The 20,874-nt window shown below is 34.5% G+C and overlaps 1 protein-coding gene across 8 annotated transcripts in view; it reads left to right on the forward strand.

The window, feature by feature from the left end:
* The window catches only part of MON2 (MON2 homolog, regulator of endosome-to-Golgi trafficking), a 111,053-nt gene that overhangs the window by 10,733 nt on the left and 79,446 nt on the right, over positions 1-20,874 (forward strand). For 2 of the 8 annotated variants that reach the window (XM_082742509.1, XM_082742511.1), the window contains exons 2-6: positions 5,735-5,798; positions 11,281-11,361; positions 14,957-15,084; positions 16,038-16,169; positions 20,086-20,215. In XM_082742509.1, the coding sequence (XP_082598635.1) occupies positions 14,998-15,084; positions 16,038-16,169; positions 20,086-20,215 (349 nt within the window). In that variant the 5' untranslated portion in view covers positions 5,735-5,798; positions 11,281-11,361; positions 14,957-14,997. Of the gene's footprint in view, positions 1-5,734; positions 5,799-8,247; positions 8,265-11,280; positions 11,362-14,956; positions 15,085-16,037; positions 16,170-20,085; positions 20,216-20,874 lie in introns of those variants that run through there. The other 6 variants (XM_082742505.1, XM_082742504.1, XM_082742506.1 and 3 more) reach the window with 4 other exon arrangements.

The following is a 20,874-nucleotide window of genomic DNA, read 5'->3' on the forward strand; positions in this document are numbered from 1 at the left end:
TTAAACAGAACATAATAAAAAACATAGAACATAGAACATATGTTTCTAAAAAACATGGAAGCTTTGACAAAGGGAATTAGCATTCCTTTTTTTAAATTTTTGTTGTTTTTTTTTTTTTTAGTTTGTCCCTAGTTCAAGTAGTAGACATTTGTTAATTCTCTTCCTGACATCCATTTCCTCTTCCTTCATTTCTAGACCTTTGGATTGAGATGAATTAATTTTACTCCTTCTTCAGGGTACCATACCTTGATTAGTTTAATCTAGTTTAAACCCTCCCCACCCCCACCATCCCCACCTTCATTTCTGCCCAGCTTACATAATGCCAGTGAGTGCTCCTGGACAAGGAGTTTCCTTTCTTTCTTAAAAGCTACTGAAAGAGATCTTTATTAGATAGTGCCATATAAAATTGTGAGGTGTAGAATGACTGCAGCTATTTTTATTGCCAAGATTGGAAGTGGCCTAAGGATTCACCTACCATGGAACAGGACAGATCTGGTAGAATGGCAAAGAAGTGGAACTGCAGCCCTGATGGCTTTGTGAATCTCTGGGTCAGATTTCCTCTGGGTCAGATTTCCTCTGGATTTTTCAGTTAATGGGCAATAAAGTCTCTTTTTCTACTTAGAACTTTTTATGTTTTTGTTTAGAAACATTTATTATGTAGCTCCTGTATGCCAGGCACTGTTAGGCATTAGTAATATGAAGGGATGAATAGAATATATTTCTTGTCCTTATGGGGCTTACAGTTAGAATGGAGGAATAGACATGTAATGAGGTGAATGGGATAAAGTGTTATAGGTACAAACCATAGATAGCCCACAAATATGGGAAAGCTTTTTGATAATTGTCACAGAAAAAATTGATGGAAGAAATTATTTCTGTCACTACTTATGGTATTATAAGGGTGCCAAAATCAGGACAACCTGCTCCATAAGTCTACAGTTATCTTCATGTTATCAGCAGTGGTTTAATTTCAGCAAAACATTATTTGTCACATTAAATTAGTGTTAGTTTGGGTCTGTATGTAACTTTTGAATTTGTTGGGTTTATAATTTAGGAGTGGTAAAAATAAGGAATTTTTTCCTAATTTGATTTATACATGCTTAGATTTGTCAGTAACTGGGTAGGTCTATGGGTTTTTTTTGTTTTGTTTTGTTTTGTTTTTTGCTTTTGTTTTTGTTTTGTTTTGTTTCTTTTAAAGGGTGGTCTTACACTATTCAGTTTTGAGAAATGCTAGTAGAGAACTAGGGAACTGTTGAAAATTTGACTCAGTGGATGAATGGAGGGCAAGATTATAAGTAGAGAAATCTCTAGGTTGTTTAGGTTCTAAACTAGTAGAACCTTCATTTTACTAATTTAGGTTGATAATGAGAAGTTTAAATCAAGGCGCAGAAGTGGGGTTTGAGAAGGATGAATATAAGATATGCTCACAAAATAGCCTTTGTGGTTGATCAGATTTGTGGGATGAGGGGGAGAATCTCTAGATGTGTAGTAGGTAAGTAGATGGATGCTGCTGCTGTTCTGAAAAATAGAGATTATAAGGAGGAGAAACATGTGTTTCTGGGGCTGAAGTGGAAATGCATGGAGGGGGTGACATAATGACACCTATTTGAATATCTTGAATTTTAGGTGCCCCTTAAACATTTAGGTTAATAAGTCCTACAGCTTAGGAGACAGGCAAGGAACAGGAATATAATTTAGGAGTCTTCAGCATTTAGAAAGTAATTGAAACCATGGAATTATGAGATTGCCCAGGAAGAGTTTACCAAGTAAGAAGTGATGCCAAGAATATTCTAGATGGTCTTGGAAGAGGGGTACATATTCTCTTTGTCTCTGCTTTTCTTTTTTTTTTTTTTTTTTTTTTTTAAAGATTTTATTTATTTATTTGACACAGAGAGAGAGAGATCACAAGTAGGCAGGCAGAGAGAGAGAGGAGGAAGCAGGCTCCCTGTTGAGCAGAGAGCCCGATGCGGGGCTCGATCCCAGGACCCTGAGACCATGACCTGAGCTGAAGGCAGAGGCTTTAAACCACTGAGCCACCCAGGTGCCCCATGTCTCTGCTTTTCTATGCCAAAGTCCTTGGTGAGTCTATTTGGGTAAGCAAAAAATATTGAAAAAAAGAAAAAATATTTCTTGAGAGAGATTAATTTTAAGAGTAAAGGGTATTAAGTACTACAGTGTATTTAATTTTGGTGTTTTTTCCTAACTCAGATTACCCCCAGGAATAGATATATTAGACTACCCACCTTAACCTATCCTATCCTATCTCTATCTAAGCCTACAGAAATGGCAACTTTCTTAAAAAAGTATTTTATGCTTGAGAGCCAGTTTAGGAAAAAAAAATAACTATGTTTATAATTGAGTAATTCCCTAGTGGATATATAAGATATCCTGATCAGAGTACAAGATCTTGTATCAGGTTACAAGATAACCTGATCAGAGTAGAGGATACTTATAAAGCAAGAAATTAAAGACTCTTCTTCACATAGACCATCACTGATAAACAGAGGGCAATCTGAGTCTGAATATCTCCATTTATAAAAGACGCTCTTGAAGACGTAGCTAGGCCAGTGTATGAAGTAAGACTATAGTGGTTAGGGAGTCCCTGGTATACAAATGTTGTCAGTAAAGTCTGATAATGAGACTTTCCAGCCACACAGGGTGCCTAGGGGATAAGCTGTTACATTTTCCAAGTAGAAAGAGAGTAGAAACCTGCATGTAAAAAATGGGGATCTCTAAGATAGGTCTAATTATCTCTAAGACAACAAATAGTCCTTATGATTTTTTGTGTGTGTTTAGGAATGAAAATACTGGTTATGTATCTTTTAAAACACTACTTTGGAACTATTATACTTTAAAAAAAAAAACCCATCCACTTTTTATTCCTTTTCCTCATTGTGTAGGTATAAAAATAATTGTTAAGCATTTTATACTCTTTACAATTTATTTATTTGTACTTCTTTATACATATCTCTGACACAGACATGGATAGACTATTAATTTATCTCAGGGAATCAGAATAGTGTCTAGCAAATTTGAAATCTTTTACTGACTGACATCTGGTAACTAGCAAGTGATAGGACTGATTTTGGAAACTGTTTCGGTCAGACTAGCTAGAATTCAGAGTTAGGACAAATAACAGTGGTATTTATGATGGTTCAGTTAGACCAATTTTTGTTGATGCTGAAGCAGGAAGTAATACTGAACTTGAACATATACGGGGTACAAAGGGTCATAGTGAAGAGGGGAAGAGCTTGAAAATGATGGTAGAAGTAATCTCAGTGACAACAGAGTGGCTCTGTAAGAAATTTACCTAACAGAGTTTGAGATGCGATGTGTGAGTATAACAGAGTATATATAATGATTTCAGTATTCTTGAGATTTTGGTTTTTTGTTTTTCTTTACCCAAATTTTTACTGTAAGTTTGCTATGGTTTGTACATCTTCAAAGTATATTTGGAATCTGACCATTTTTTATTATCTCAATCACTGTTACCTTGGGCATCATCTTTTTTATACCATCATCTTTTGCATACATTATTGCAGTCATCTTTTAGATTTTGTTGCATAGTAGACTCACCTGAGGATTTGAAAAAATACTGATGCCTAGCTCCCACTGGCATTCCTTGGAATGTGTTACAACCTGGGCATCAGGATTTTTTTTTAAGCCTTTGGTGTTTCTGATACACACTGCCTGCCCCAAATAATTAGAAAATCAGTTATCTTTCCCCAAAGAATTTTATTTTTACTATATTTTTGCTTGTAGCAATGTTCATTTAACTTGGATGTTTTCATTTCTTAAAGTTATAGAAATAAGTCCTAGTATATCAGGCTTCTTAGTTGTGAGCAGTGAAAACCAGCTCTGACTGATTTAGCAGAAATGAAGTATACTGATATATATTGAGTGGCCCACATAATTGACAGAAGGCTGGAGGAAACCAGCTTTAGAAAAAGTGCAGAAACAAAGGGAAGCTAAATAGCTGGGACCTGCTGTTCTCTGCCAAACAAGTGACTAGATACCTGAGATGGCACTGGCCCCTTTGTGCTGCCACTGGGTTCTGCTATTACTGCCCTGGGAAAGTAGATGTCACCTTCAGTATTGCTGTCATCAGAAAGAATTTTCTCTTGTCCCTGCTTTTCTCTCCATGTTCAGAATCCCTGCTAAGTGTGTCTGTTTGAATTAGAATAGGCTCCCAGGGCATGTGGGAAAGCAAGTATCTGGCATTTTCCATTTTTAATAGTGTAGATAAGCTCTATCCTGCGTCAGAACTCATGAAGTTGGGAAATTTGCAAACACAGGCAAGGGCTTCACATGCTTGGAAACCAACAGAATGACAAAGGTCATATACTGTACATAGTATAGCCTACAGTGTAGTATTTATTTTATGCATTTATCCAGTGCCCCTCAAACTAAGAACCCCCAGGACACAGGTGTTTTTCCATAGTGATTTTTAAACCTTTAGAACCCGCTATCACTTGTCTCTTAGCAAGCAGTAAGAGATGACAAAATAAATGAGCATGTAGTAAGCAAATTAATAGGAAAACTTAGGCATATAACTTATGAATATATATTATTTTTGGAAGTGTGGAGACCAGTTTAAGTATTAAATAGGCATGTTTCTTGATAGTGAAAATGTTCTGAGTTTCTATGGTGGAAGTTGTATATCAGTGTTATATGTCAGCACTGTCCAATAGAAATATAATGTGGACCACAAATGCAATCCATATGTGTAATTTTAAATTGCATTAAAAATACAAAGAAACAGGCATTAAATTTTAATAGTATATAATTTAACCCAATATATTCAAAATACTGTTTGAACATTTGACCAGTGTAAATATTTAAGGGATAGTTTACATTTCCTTTTCATACTAAGTCTTCAAAAAAAATTTTTTTTAAAGATTTAATTTATTTATTTGACAGAGAGAGAACACAAGTAGGCAGAGAGGCAGGCAGAGAGAGAGGAGGAAGCAGGCTCCCTGCTGAGCAGAGAGCCCAATGCGGGACTCGATCCAGGACCCTGAGATCATGACCTGAGCCGAAGGCAGCGGCTTAACCCACTGAGCCACCCAGGTGCCCTAAGTCTTCAAAATTTGTTGTGTATTTTATACTTAAGAGTACAGCTCAATTCAGACTAACCTCATACAGAGTGCTTAATAGCAACATGTGGCCAATGGCTACTGTCTTGGACAGCACAGTTCTGTGGCATTGTATAAAATGCTATATAACTTCCAAATGCTGCCAGCTAAATGCACTTAATGATACAGTGTTTTAGGTGCCTTATGAAAATCTAGTGGGTGTTTAAAAAAATGTAAACTAAAAGTAATAACATACTTATTGATTATTCATTCTTCTCAAATCCAAAACAGGTCTACTTGATTTTGCAGTGTTTTGCAATTTTTTTTAGTGGTGGGGACAGAGGTATGAAATGGGGAAGAGAAACCTAGTTTTTTTCATTAGACTTTGTTTTTGTATATTATTTTTATATTTTATGAACATTTCAATTCATGAGGGATTAAATGTGCTTTAGGCAGAGAAAGGCAACATGCTGTAATACCGAGTTGCATGTGAGTAATCAGGTGAATCACATTTTATTACATTTAATATTTATGGCACTACTGGGCTTTAGTTTCTGAAGTTTTGAAAATAAAGATAATAGTGATCATATATGATTTCTTTCCCTAGGTAATTCATGTTGATAGTAAGTTTTATGTTCTAATTATTTTTATTCTTGCAGGCTGCTGAATCAGGAATAATAAAAGTTAAAACAATAGCTGCACGAAACACCGAAATTTTGGCAGGTAATTTTTTGCTTAAAAATTCAACCATTAATGAAAATTTCACTAATAACAAAAGTATAATCTTTAAAAAACCCAGAAAAGAGCTATCAGTTTTCTGTGGCCTCTCCTTATGCCCTAGCATGCTGTTTATGATGATAACATGTAAAAGTCCCTAACTTACGAACTAATTGGATTTGCCAAAGATGAATGTCATGTAATTCTCTGAAGTCAGAAAAGTTAAAACTACTTGTCTTCCGGGCAAGGATTTGCATTCTCCTCCGTGTCTTGTCCATCACCTAAGACACACCTTACCCATAAAAGACATTCAATTAATATTTGTTGTGCTGAATGGAATGAAAGATTCAGATCTATTTTATCTTTATATAATATAAACAGGTGATAATGTAGTATTATAAAGTTAGTAGTACTGTATGAGTTTTGAATCCTAGGACTAAGACAGTATGGTCATGAAGAAAGAATGGGAGCTGGGTGGAGAAAAGAAAAAAGTTTTCTTACATTCTCTTGATTGAACTGGTATTCAAGGAGGAATTTCAGGAGTTCCTCTTTGGCACTCTTTTTGATACTCAATCTACTTCTTTTCTTTGGCACCTTTTTGTTCTTGCCTCTGTAATGAACATGGAAAAGGAAAGTAGCATTTTCTGAGAATCTGTTACGTGTGAGACATTTGTGCCACTTTAATAAAAGACAACTTTGTGGGGAAATACTTCTACTTTATAATAGAACATGTTGACATGCAAGGAGATTAAGTTACTCGACTGAGGTCACATGATTAAGTGGTGGAACTAGATTTAAATCCAGGGCTGTTGAGAACCCATGTTCTTCCCGCTACAGTATGCTGCCGTGATATTGTGAGGTTTCCACACCAGCTACTCCCTCCCAAGGGTTATATGTAACTGTTGCTTACTTTACTGATCCTTCAATCTGCATTTCCAGTTCCAATGGTGCTTTGCTCTCAGCTGGTTATAGGAGAAAAGCCGTCCTATTAAGTGGATTGACACAAAATTCAGTAGTGGAGAATCTCTCCAACTCTCATAAATCTCTTTACGTTTTTAAAAGTGATACCAAAAAATCCCTAATTGGTGGAATCTCAAAGAGTATTACAAAATGAAGTGAAGACTTTTGGGGGCAAGTTTTAAGGGTGGAAGGTGGATTTCACTTGGGCTTGCCGGGCTTTGCTGGACATTTGCCCTTAGGGTGAGCTTTCCTATGTTGCATCTGTTTCTCACAGCTTCTTCTCTGATTTTGAACAATCTGTCGAAACACCAAATAGTTTTGTAACATTATTCACAGCGCTGAATAATGCTCTGTGCACTTTGAGAAGGGGTATAGTGAAAGTGGTGGGTAAAGGCAAAGGTAGGTATGGTTGGATTGGAGGGTGGGATAGTGGGTTTTGGGAGATGCATGTTGGGTGGATTAGCTACTGTGAGGAAACTAATGTTTTAAGATAAATTATGATCTGGATGTTTTTAAATTAGCTAATCATTTTAGAATATCATTACAAATAGTAACTTTTGCTACTATAACTGCTGATATCATGTCCTTAGTTATTCACCAAGAGTAGACGTTTTCATTGGGTCTGTAGCTGATGAAGATTTTTTAAAGAGACTGATTTCTTCAGAGGATCACTGTCTGGTGCTGAGTTCTATACCAAAGTAAATAAAATGTCTAATTGGTAAATTTTAAGAACAAGTAAGAAAATTTTGTCTCTGTCAGTGTGAGTTTAATGTATAGGTGGGCTGTTTGTTTTAATTCAATTAGCTTTATTCAAATGATGCTAAACAAGTCTTTATGCAAATACAATTAATAGTTTATGCTTTAAGGTCCATAGTGTCCAGAGCCATGTAATTGAGGAGCTGTATATCACTTAAACTATTTCCTTGCATTTTTTACCAAGTATCTATAGCATTGATACTTTAGTATTTGTACCTTTTTAGACCACTATCATGTTGAAAATCAAAGGCTCTCAAGAATAAGGGAAAAGAATTTCGTCAATATATAGTTTCTAAACTACTTAATTAGAGTACAGTTTATACTAAGAAAAATTTGTAGTTAACTTTTTAAAAATTTTAATTTCTTGAGAAGTGTTTACTTCTCTATAGTTCTAGAGACTGTAGGTTACTTCTTTTGTGCTATCATGGATGTTAAAGATACCAAACAATGGAGGAGTTGCAAATGAAATGGGATATTGAATTCTCAGATACCTCTACATATTCAGAAAATATAAAGGGTTGCTATAACAATCAGCACCCTTAATTAGGATTAACTAGTCTGACCAGTGATATTCAGCGTAGTTTTCTAGCCAGCTTTAGTTTTCTTAGATTTATTTTCCAAAGGAAGGTTATTTACATTGCAGAATAAATCTTTGCTTTGCATCTCCCCTTCTTTTAAGCATCCTCCTTTAATGTTTATTTTTCTTTGTTTTCACTGCTGTCATGAATGCTGACATAAGTGGGAATGCTATGCCAGGTAATGTCAGCATCGATTCAGATATACAGATCATTATCTCAGAATTTCCTTTTTCTTTAAAGATAAAAACTCTGCAAATGAGACAAAGCAACATCAAGTTTTTCATTTACAAGGCCAAATGCCTTAATCTTACACTTGACTACCATAAATTACAAAATGTTTTTATTAAGCCAGTTTATAATATACTTGAGGTTGACTGAGAAGGCTTGTGTTATACAAAAATTACATAAACAGAGAATCTGCTTTTTGAATAGTTGAAACAAGGAAACCAATGAAGTTGTGATATCTTAAAATTGTGTATTTAATCCATACTCAAAACCATAATGGTTACATCTATCTTTGGCTGCTTTCAGCTACTGCCAGTTTATGTGTAGAATTTTTACATAGATGATCATTATGTGTGATTTGTGTTCTTTTCTCACAGTTTCCCTCATCTTTTTCATATCTACATGGTCTTATTACTAAAAGGTCTTTAAATAGCAATGGGTAACTATGCTTTGGAATTATTTTCTGATGTTAAGAGGTAATTTATCTGCTGATTTTATTTAGTATTTTCTATCTTATCAGTATATATGCTTGTGATATTTTATAAACATCTGTAGAATATATATCATAAATACATTGTTAATAAGGAAATCATTATGTAAGAATCACTAGGAGAGATACTCTTCCTTATATTGTTAGTAGTTAGCAGGAAATAATAAGCCCTCATTAAATGTAGGCTAATAGTAAGTGAGTCACTCCAGAATGTGAGTAAGTCTCTTAGTGCTACCTCTACTGTGTTTTACTACTTCCCAGTCTTTCCTGTAATTTTACATGTTATGATGACTCTGGTAGATGAATTTTGTCATACTTAGTTCATATTAGCCAGATAACAGAGTAATGAAGGAGACAGCCCCTAAATGAGAATTTTAATACTGTGGTCAATGCCAAGATGGAAAAATAGGCTTATTATTATAGGAACATAAAGAAGGCATCCAATCCAGCCTGGGAATCTGAAGCTGAGTCTCAAAGCTTAGAAAGAAGTTAGCCAGGGGCACCCGGGTGGCTTAGTGGGTTAAGCCTCTGCCTTCAGCTTGGGTCATGATCTCAGGGTCCTGGGATCAAGCCAGGGAGCTTGATCATGCTCAGCAGGGAGCCTGCTTCCCCCTCTCTCTGCTTACTTGTGATCTCTTTCTCAAATAAATAAGTAAAATCTTAAAAAATATATTTTTAAAAAATCTTTAAAAAAGGAAGAAGTTAGCCAGGCAAATAAGGTATAGAAGTGGAAAGTAAAGCAGATTACTTGAATATATGGGAGAGAGAACAGTTTGGTCTATTTGGATAGACTATTTGGTCTATAATAGTTTGGTCTATTTGGATACACTATTCAAGCATTGCCATTGTGTAACTTCGTGAGCTGCTTGATGGAAGAGTTTGAATCAGGACAGTGGCACATTCATTTTAATGTATTTTTTTTTCTTTTTAAAAAGATTATTTATTTATTTATTTGACAGAGAGAGAGAGAGAGACACACACACACACACACACACACACACACACACACAGCGAGAGAGAGAACACAAGCAAGGGGAATGGGAGAGGGAGAAGCTGCTTCCTGCTGAGCAGGGCTTGATCCCAGCACCCTGGGACCATGACCCGAACCAAAGGCAGACACCTAACAACTGAACCACCCAGGTGCCCCTCATTTTAATGTTTTTATGTAAACTATTTGCACAACAGTGTGGAAGGTGTATTTCAGTGTACCATCATAAAGTAGAGGTCGGTTGGTGGGCTAGTTCTATAATCTCGGCTAAATGACCTTGGGGGCTGTAATTAATTTCATGCTTACAAGTTAATCTAGTAGGCCAGATATTACATAGTTTCTCTACGGCGTAATATGTTCTTATTTATTCTTTTCCTTGGATACTTAAAAACTTTTTAACCTTTTAATTTGTATTTTTACATTGTTAAGTACTTTCCTTTGATGCTGTCTTTTCTAATTTTTTAAATTCCTTCATAATATTGGAAAAAGTGCTTGTAGCTTATTTCACCATTCCTTTATGTTAGACATATTTCAGTATTTGGAAATTTTTTTAAGATAAATTTCTAGAAATGAGATTATTAAATCAAAGTATATGAACATGGTTTTGGAATTTGTCACCAGTTTATCTTTCAAAAAGATAAAAGAGTTATCTTTTTGAAAAGATAAAACTTTATGCCTTTACCAGCAATATGTGAGTGTATTTTTATAACATCTTTGCCTGATTATTATCTTAAAAAATCTTTTTTGGAAATTGAACAGGCAAATGATTCTTATATTAATTGACATTTGTCTTTAATGTTGAACATTTTCCTCTGAATATATTATTTTCTTTTTTTCATTATACATTTATTTCTTTGAGTTTTTGTGTTTTCTTATCAAATTATTTGAGTTGTTTACATAGCAAAAGTATTGACTTCCCATCATGTTTATATTTCCTGCAAGTTATTTATCTTTTAAATTTTTGTCTAGATGTTTTTCATGTTTACATAATGTAACTTTTCTCATTTGTTTTGCATTTAGGAAGCCCTTTCCCCGCATAGTAGACAGTCATTTTTTAAAATTTTTTTTAATTTATTTTTTTTAATGAATATGTGGAGTGACATGAGGACCTAGATTTTTTTTTCTTGTGCAGAATTACTGATTAAACCAGCATCATTTGTTGAATATCCTTCCTTTTCATAATATGTGCTTTTAATATGAAACTGCCCATATTTTATTTGTCCTTCTATTCTTGAGTGACTTTATTAAAGTATTTTCAGATTTTAGAATCATTTAATTATTTTTTTTAATGTTGTTAGAAATATCAGTCTTTTTAATAATTAAATTTTAAGGGATTTTGAAGATAGCAGTCATGTCTGCATCACATTTTATTTCTTTCACAAGAATTACAGTTGTTATTTAATGACCATTTAAAATTTATCATAATGAAACTTTTAACCCCCATTAATGTGATTCGTAGTGGGGTATCCTAGTTTAATTCTTTCTTTCCAGGATAAAAACTACAATTATGCAGTGAAACTGCACAGAGCAAGGAAACCCCTAGGATATGGGGACCTGCTGGACCTCTTCCAGGTGTGTGAAAGTGTATCATTTGCTCTCACAGTTATACAATTTGGAAATAAAATATCAAACATAGTGTTATTTTATTAAAGGAGTCATGTTTATTAAAGAACTTAGGTTAAAAAAAATGAACTCTTTTTCTGACCCCTTAAAAGCCTGACTTTATATTTTAAAATTGAAATAGAGAGTTTTGATTAAAAAGAGTTGACCTTTTTCTCTTTCTTTCCTGGAATGATTTTTAAAAATGGTTAGAGCAGGTTGTCTTTATTGCTATACAGCTTTTTCCTCAATGTGATTTCTAAAGTCTAAGCCCATTGGAAGGTGTTCTATAAAGCTGTGTTTAAATACCATGTCATTAAAATTATTGTATATAAACAGAGCGCCTCTCAGAAGAGCAATATTAATTTCTGTTTAAGACTACTGTCACCTTTTTTTTTTTAAAGGTTTTATTTATTTGTTTGACAGAGATCAAAGTAGGCAGAGATGCAGGCAGAGAGAGAGGGAGAGGGAAGCAGGCTCCCTGCTGAGCTGAGAGCCCAATGTGGGACTCCATCCCAGGACCCTGAGATCATGACCTGAGCCGAAGGCAGTGGCTTAACCCACTGAGCCACCCAGGCGCCCTACTGTCAGCTTTAAAAGAAGAAGAAAAAAAAAACTAACTTTTTTTTTTTTTTTTTGGTTATAATCTATCTTATAGTATTGTGATCTGGATATGGTAGATGTTTTCGTTTTCACATATGCTTCAAAAGACAACAGATCAATAGTTTTTTTGTTACTGATTATTTATCCTGGATAACATAGGAATTTCCTTTTTGATTATTTTATTCTTATATAAACTGGGAGAAAAAAGAAAATGAGAAGGAGGCAAGAAGTCGATATTTGATTCCTTTGAGTTACATTAAAATAAAATTTATAAAAATTATCATTATTATTTGTTAATTTTTTTTATTTTAGTGCAGGGCTTGAACTCATTCCCCTAAGATCAAGAGTTGAACTCATTCTCCTAAGATCAAATGTCCCCTAAGACATTTAACCAACTAAGCCATCTAGATGCCCCTAAAAATTATTTTTAATACTATTTTAATTTATCCTAACTTGAGACACATGGGTAACTGTGACTGACCTGTATATAGCATTTCACTGAAATTAACCTTATTTTATTCATTCTAAGCTGCACAGGTTTTTCACATTTTAGTATTCCTCAGATTGATAACACATCTTAAAATTGATGACATCTTAGAATCATTGTGGGCCAGGTAGTCTGGAGGTGTCTTTTTCAGTGCATATGTGAACTTGTTTATAGTTATTCATATTATTATTACATCGTTTGAGTTATGTGCATTGTCGATATCCTGTAAGTTTGACTCCTATTTAAAATGTCACCTAGTTGTTGTACAGAAATTTTCTGTTGACATCTTATGGTAAGGTCAAAAAAGCACCAACATCATTATGTGTGGGGACATTGGCTTAGATGATCTCAGAGTCAATAGTGAAGTACTCTTTCAAGAAATGAAGCATCCCAAACAATCTGATTATAAAATGGGCAGAAAACCTATATAGGTATTTTTCCAAAGAAGACATACAGATGGCTAACACGTGTATGAAAGGATGTTCAGTACCATTAATCATCAGGGAAATGCACATCAAAACCACAATAAGAAAATCACCTTACACCTGTCAGAATGGCTGTTATCAAAGAGACAAGAGAGAACAATGGCCTTGATGGACGAAATTGTGAGGAACAAATCTAAGTGATTAGAAGGCATTGTATCATAATTAATTGGCACTGATTTGTCTTTGTGATCCTCCAGTGTGTCTTGAAGTCATTGTCCTCAAGAGGCTCAAGAAAGTACTTTTTTTCCCCTTCTATAAAGACCGTTTCTTTCCTGAATTTATCTGAAGACTTTAGGCAGTGCAGTTCATTGGTCCTCTTTCATACTTTAAACAGTTTTAACTTTGATTTGCATTAAGTGCTGTTTACCTTAAAGAGTGGCAGTATAATGTTGTGGGAAGAATAGCAAACCAGGAGTTAGAAGACCTATTTTAAAAATCTGGCTTTACCACTTACTTACTGTGCACTTGAGCCAAATCATGCTCTGTAAACTCTCTGTGATTATTGTGACACTCAAATGAGAAACATGTTAACGTCATAAAAATGATCAGTGATAAACTTCTGTTTACCTGAATGGCATTTAATAACTAGGCATGTTCAATAGAGTTAGGAATAGCCTCATACTTCAGAGATTCTGGCAGGATTGAATATGGTAGCATATTTACTGCCTCACTATTTTTTTTTTTTTTAGCTTTATTTTCCTTTGTTAATCATTCATCTAAATGTTTTGAGACATTGTTATGGAAAATTTGTGACTCTGGTTTGAATCAAAACTTTTATGCTTAAGAAAGCAAGGAAATAAGGCAAGGAGCCCTTTTGGAAACACTGTTCTTTGACGATCATATTTGCCATCTCTTAGCTATGTTAAATCAGTAATTTATGCTGGCATATTGAGGGACTTTGTGGAGTATGCCATAGGAGATTGTGGGCTTTATTTAGCATACATACTATAAAGGGAGGTTTGGGAGAAGAAAGATGAGGATTTAAATGATGAAATTAATGTTGAGACTAGTTTTATATTTTTCATGGTGACTGTGGATGACTTTCCGACAATTTCCTTTGAAAAAAAAAAAAGTTAAAATTCAGATTTGTCTGTCTTAATTATAAGTTTTAACCTCAAAAGAATAATTGATGGATGTATTGCCTTTGAAAACCATATACCAAACACATAAGTTTAATGTTCTCTTTCCTTGGAATTCCAAGGAGATGGAATTCCATGTTATCTGTTTAAATTCTCTGAGGATGGCCTCATCCTCAGAGACCTGTCTTACTCATCTTTGTATAGCTATTAAGTAAGTGTATACTGATTTAATTTCATTTTGTAAATTTAAGGTATTACTCAGCTTGTGCATGTTCTAACTTTTTACATTTTTGTTGGCTACTTTAAAGCATCTGAAAGAATTGGCTTTGTTGAAAGAGTTAAATTAAGATATGGAGTTACAGCATGGGCATCCATTTAACTTAAAGAATGCTATAGTAAAAATAGGAGTAATGTTATTGTTTTTTAATGAGTTTATTTCTTGAAGAAATTAGGGCCATATAAATTCAAGGCATGTAATGAAATTCTAGGGAGCTTCTTTCTGAACATTCAGAAGGGTGATGGGGATGATGTATATACTATTTTTAATTATTTTTTCTACTCTGAGGTATTTATTCTTTTTCATATTTCCCCTCATGCACTGTTGAAGAAATAGAGTACTTCTCCAAGGCAGGATAGAACTTCTGAGTTGTCCTTAAAGATTTTATAGGAGGAGATGGAGGAAAACCAAAAGACAATGCTAGGAGAAAAGCATGGGAAAGCTATAGCTAAGGGGTTAGTTTAGATATGGAGTCGATAGTATCTGTATAAAGTATTTTAACTCTTATTGTTTGGTTTGTATTTTAGTATTTACATAAAGTGGTTTTTATTAAGATTGTTAATACTAGTTGTAAATATATATATTCCTTCTTGTGAATTAGATTTAATAATTTATTTTATATGTATTCTGAATAAAGCCTTGAAAGAAAACAGCTCAGAGGTGGTTCAGCCGTTTCTAATGGGTTGTGGAACCAAGGAGCCAAAGATTACTCAGCTATGTTTGACCGCCATTCAGAGACTCATGTCACATGAAGTTGTGTCTGAGGTACTGTGAAGCCTTTATCTCAATTGTGCACCTAAGAATCAAATCAGGAATTTTTAATTAGGGGAGAGTGAAGCATATCCAATAACTCAATGTAAAACAATATATGTGCTTGAAGGACATGGCTTAATTTTGAAAGATCATCATATTTTCTCCCTATTAAGTGCTCATGAATAATGAATAAAAATGAAGTGCATTTTGTCATGTCATGATTATGAAATCACCATTCAGTGATATAGATCAGTGTCATTGAAGAAAATATAATTTATAATTTTTTTTAAAAAGGAAAAATGATTTTCCTAGATTCTCTGAAGTGAAAGTTTGTTGTTCATTAATTTAAGTGAATTGTTTGTACCTAACTTTATTGTGTTAAAACAAGGAAAAACATTTCATCACTACAAATCTGCATCCTGCTTTCAAATGTAGTAATGTTACCTTAACTTTGTACTCCATAAGTTACTTTAATAGAAGTGATACAGTCTTTTACCTGTAATGTAACATTCAAAACACTGTCAGATTTAATTGACTTTATAAATGTGTTGTTAATTTGAGTTGCATTTTGTTTTTTGTATACGTATTATAAATGGAATAATATGTGAAATAGTAGCATTCTCAGTTAATTTGTGTATGTCTGTATAAGTGCCCAAACGAAATATACCCATATTGTAGAAATGAGCTTTGATTTTGACTAGGTATCCCAGAACTGTATGCAACTATTTGCATATATTCAAATGGTATATTTTAAAACAATTTATTTTTTTAGAAGAAAATTAATTAGCTGTGAATCTCAAATTAGTTAAGAGATGTGTTTTGATCTTTAGAGCTAGAAACATGGGTTTTGTTGTTAATGATCAAGAAACACCAGAAGAGGTAATATTTTTATATCTTTTTTTATTTAGGGACTTAAACACCTTATATTTTATTTGCTGACAATAATTCAACCCATTATTTTACAGACTGCAGCTGGAAATATAATTAATATGCTTTGGCAGCTAATGGAAAACAGTCTTGAAGAACTTAAGCTACTTCAAACAGTTCTTGTTCTTTTAACAACCAATACAGTAGTTCATGATGAGTCACTCTCTAAGGTAGGAAACCTGTTGTCAAAGTTTCTAAGTGCTTTGAGACTGTATTTGAATAAGTTCACTGAAAGAGGAAAGCCTGGTACTGTTTGTACCAAAAGCAACTTCCCTGTAGCTATCATGATAATGGACATTGCACATTAAAAACCACTGTGGCCTTATTTCCCCCAGATTAGAATTGAAATCAGGTTACGTAATAGAGCAGAGCCTGTTGGGAATAAGAGAAAATTGGCAGAAAAATAGGAATAGAGGGTGCCTGGGTGGCTCAGTGGGTTGAGCCGCTGCCTTCGGCTCAGGTCATGATCTCAGGGTCCTGGGATCGAGTCCCGCATCGGGCTCTCTGCTCAGCAGGGAGCCTGCTTCCTCCTCTCTCTCTCTGCCTGCCTCTCTGCCTACTTGTAATCTCTCTCTGTCAAATAAATAAATAAATCCTTAAAAAAAAAAATAGGAATAGAAAGATAAAATGTTTGGAGATATCCATGTTCTCATTGCGTTGGGTATGCCTGTGATAGCTCTTCTTCCCACCTTTTAAAATTTTACATCTATGTGATATGTAAGCCAGAGTGTTTAAATCTCTTTCTTAAGTAGTTGGGAAAGTATCCTTTTGGCATTTATACTAGATAAAGCTGCATGTATGGTAGGGGTTTCTCATTTCTTCCCCATTCCTACCCTCTTTGGAACATGTTAACAGCTGTTCTATTATGTCACTCTTTAAAAAGATTTTTTAAAACTATGATTTATTTCTAAAAAACAGAAAGTACAGAGAATAATATAAAGAATAATCTTTAGTTAATCATTTATTGTTTAAGAAATTTGTTGGACTTTCAATAGTAGTTCCATTATAATTTGCATACCTTTAAAAAGTGGATGGGTATTAAAGTAGAAAAGGGTACTGTCACATTAAGCTGTATATACTCTACAGAGAATAGATCTGTCTTTTTGAGTTATTCATTTGATGTTCTTTGGTCATAATGAGATTTTGCTCATTTGCAAATAGCTTATTTTAAGTTACCTGCTATTTTATAAAACATTTTAGGTATTTTTGTGTATTCTTTTGTTGTATGTCATCCCTTTTGGTTTCTACCTATCAAATTATTGTTCCGATACAATATATTTAAGAGTTTATAAAATGCTGTCATTTAACCTACCAAAGCAATAAGAACTATTATAGTTTAAAATTAAATGCAGGGCTTGCATTTGTTGGTTAATTTGGAAATGGAATATTTTGGAATGAAAAGTGAAGTATAAAGAAATAATACCAAATTGAGTACTATGAAAGCTTCTATATAACATAAACCTTTCCTTTATGTTGAAATTGAAACAGTAATATTGATATAAAAAGCTTGTTTCCTTTAAAATTTTAATGTAATTAATATGATAAATATAGTATTTAGACTACCATTATGTTTTTCTCCAAACATGGCTTCTTTAAAACTAAAACTTTTGGAAAATCACATAGGAGAAAATTTTTGTGACCTTTAGGTAGAGATGCTTTAGGTAGATTAAAAAAAAAAAATCTGTGAACCATAGAAAAGCCACAGAATGGGGGAAAATATTCAGAAATATCTCACAAAGGACTTTTATCTAGAGTGTATAAAAAACTTTTACAACTCGGGGTGCCTGGGTGGCTCAGTGGGTTAAGGCCTCTGCCTTTGACTCAGGTCATGATCCCAGGGTCCTGGGATCGAGCCCCGCATCGGGCTCTCTGCTCAGCAGGGAGCCTACTTCCTCCTCTCAGCCTGCCTCTCTGCCTACTTGTGATCTCTCTCTGTCAAATAAATAAATAAAATCTTAAAAAAAAAACACTTACAACTCATTCATAAGATAACCACCCAAGACAAAAACAGACATTTTTTTTTAAAGATTTATGTATTTATTTGAGAGAGAAAGAGTGCTGAGTGGGGAGAGGGGCAGAGGGAAAGAATCTCAAGCAGACTCCTCATTGATTGTGAAGCTGGATGCAGGCCTCAATCTCATGACCCTGAGATCATGACGTAACTGGAAATCAGGAGTCAGATGCATAACCAAATGAGCCACCCCAGCACCCCTGCACTAATTTTTTAATAGACCCTTGACAAAATAAGATGGCTATTGAATACATGGAAAGTGGCTCAGCATCGTAAGTTATCAGGGAAAAGCAAATTAAAACTATAGAGAGGTATCGTTACATATCCATTAGAGTAGTTAAAATTGAAAAAGACCAACCATATCAAGTATTGTTGATGATGTGTGAAAGTGCTGAAATCACACATACTGCTGGTAGGAGTTTAAAATCACTTTGGAGACTGGGCGCCTGGGTGGCTCAGTGGGTTAGGCCGCTGCCTTCGGCTCGGGTCATGGTCTCGGGGTCCTGGGATCAAGTCCCGCGTTGGGCTCTCTGCTCGGTGGGAAGCTTGCTTCCCTCTCTCTCTCTCTGCCTGCCTCTCCATCTACTTGTGATTTCTCTCTGTCAAATAAATAAATAAAATCTTTAAAAAAAAATAAAATAAAATCACTTTGGAGAACTAGCATTTTCTTTAAAAGTTTAACCTGTACTTACTGTATGATCCAGCCTTTTCACTTCTAATTACTTATCCATGGTAAAGGAAAACATGTCTTTAGAAAGATTTGTATATGATATTCACAGCAGCTTTATTCACAATGGCTAAAAACTGGAAGCAACTTAGATATCCATTAGCAGATGAATGGGTAAGCAAAATATTTGGTATGCCTATACTATGAAGTACTGTTCAGGAATCAAAAAGTACAAACTGTTGATTCAAAGAACAACATGAATAAATTTTACAAATATTACAAGTAAAAGAAACCAGACACAGAAACAGTGCATACTGAATGATGAAATGCTGTTTGTAGAAAATGCCAGTTTATCTGTAGTGAAAGAGGCAAGATGGTGGTTGCCTAGAACCAAAGATGGAGGAAAAAGTGGAGCACAGAAGAACACAGGGAGACTTTTAGGGTGTTGAAACTGTCTTGTAACCCAATTGTGGCAGTAGTTTCATGGGTGACTATAACTATGAAAACTCACCAAATTAAATACCTTAAAGAGATATAGCTTATTTTTTTTTAATATTTTATTTATTTATTTGAAAGGTAGAGAGAGACAATGAAAGAGAGAGAGCATGAGAGTAGAGAGGTTAGTGGGAGAAGCAAACTTTCTGCTGAGCAGGGAGCCCGATGTGGGACTCGATCCTATGACCCTGGGATCGTGACCCGAGCCGAAGGCAGTTGCCCAACCAACTGAGCTACCCAGGCGCCCCCAAGAGATACAGCTTATTGTATAAAACTGTACCTTAATCAACCTGAAGTTGATTTTTAAAAAGAATGACTCCTTTAAAAAATTATAATTTTATTCATTTATATGCTTAGCATATTTATATAATATATCTTCAGATGACTTAGTGATATAAAAAACTTTGAATACTTGTTATTTGCAAAACAAGTCATTCTGGGGAAATAAAGCACAGTACTTTTTTAAAAAAGATTTTATTTATTTGAGAGACAGAGACAGTAAGAGCAGGAGCAGAGAGGAGAGGGAGAAGCAGGCTCTCCACTGAGCCGGGAGCCCGATGTAGGGCTTGATCCCAGGACCCTGGGATTGTGACCTGAGCCAAAGGCAGACACCTTAACCAACTGAGCCACGCAGGTGCCCCCATCACAGCACATTTTTATATGCATGTTAAAAGAACCAAGTTGTGAAGCGCATGTTTCACATTATGTAACATAATCTTATGTGGCTGTATATTTAGTTTGAATTATTTCAAAATCCAAGGATTTTAGTGGTTTTATTGTATATATAAGAGGGTGGAAATTTTAGTATCTGTGATTGAAACAGCTGAAGAAATTACTTAGTTTTGGGTTATATCAAATAAATAGTTACTCTGTTCTTCAGTCCTATTTCACTAAATGCAAATTCTTCTTTTAGGCAATTGTTCTTTGTTTTCGACTACACTTTACAAAAGATAACATTACAAATAATACAGCTGCTGCTACAGTGCGACAAGTTGTTACTGTTGTTTTTGAGAGGATGGTTGCTGAAGATGAACGACACAGAGGTAGAGTGATAAAACTGGTTTCCTTTTCACAGTGTGTGGTTCTTCGACCCATGATTTCTCTTTTGATTTTCAGTCTTTGCCCTGTGAACTTAGGTTGCCTAAAAACTAGAATACTTTACAAATATTGTTATATTGACATTGGCAGTTCAAAAACCTAAATCCTCAACAGTATTATCACCCCAAGAATAAACTCTTTATTTTCCATGTTTATTTTTAATTATGTATAATTTCACATTTTTAAAATTTTATTTATTTATTTTTTTAAAGATTTTATTTATTCACTTGACAGAGAGAGATTACAAGTAGGCAGAGAGGTAGGTAGAGAGAGAGAGGAGGAAGCAGGCTCCCTGCCGAGCAGAGAGCCCTATGCAGGGCTTGATCCCAGGACACTGGGATCATGACCTGAGCCAAAGGCAGAGGCTTTAACCCACTGAGCCACCCAGGTGCCCCTAATTTCACATTTTGTATCAAATACCGCATTATATATATTTTTAGCTAGACATTACATTATATGAATTTTTCATGTTATTCTTTTATTTAAATTTTATTTTATTTACTTATTTTTAATAAATATTTTATTTATTTGAGAGAGAGGGAGAGAAAGAGCAAGGGAGCATCAGTAGAGTAAGGGGGAGAGAGGAGCAGGGAGCCCAATGTGG

Source organism: Mustela nivalis (assembly GCF_964662115.1).
Source record: "Mustela nivalis genome assembly, chromosome: 7".
NCBI lineage: Eukaryota > Metazoa > Chordata > Mammalia > Carnivora > Mustelidae > Mustela > Mustela nivalis.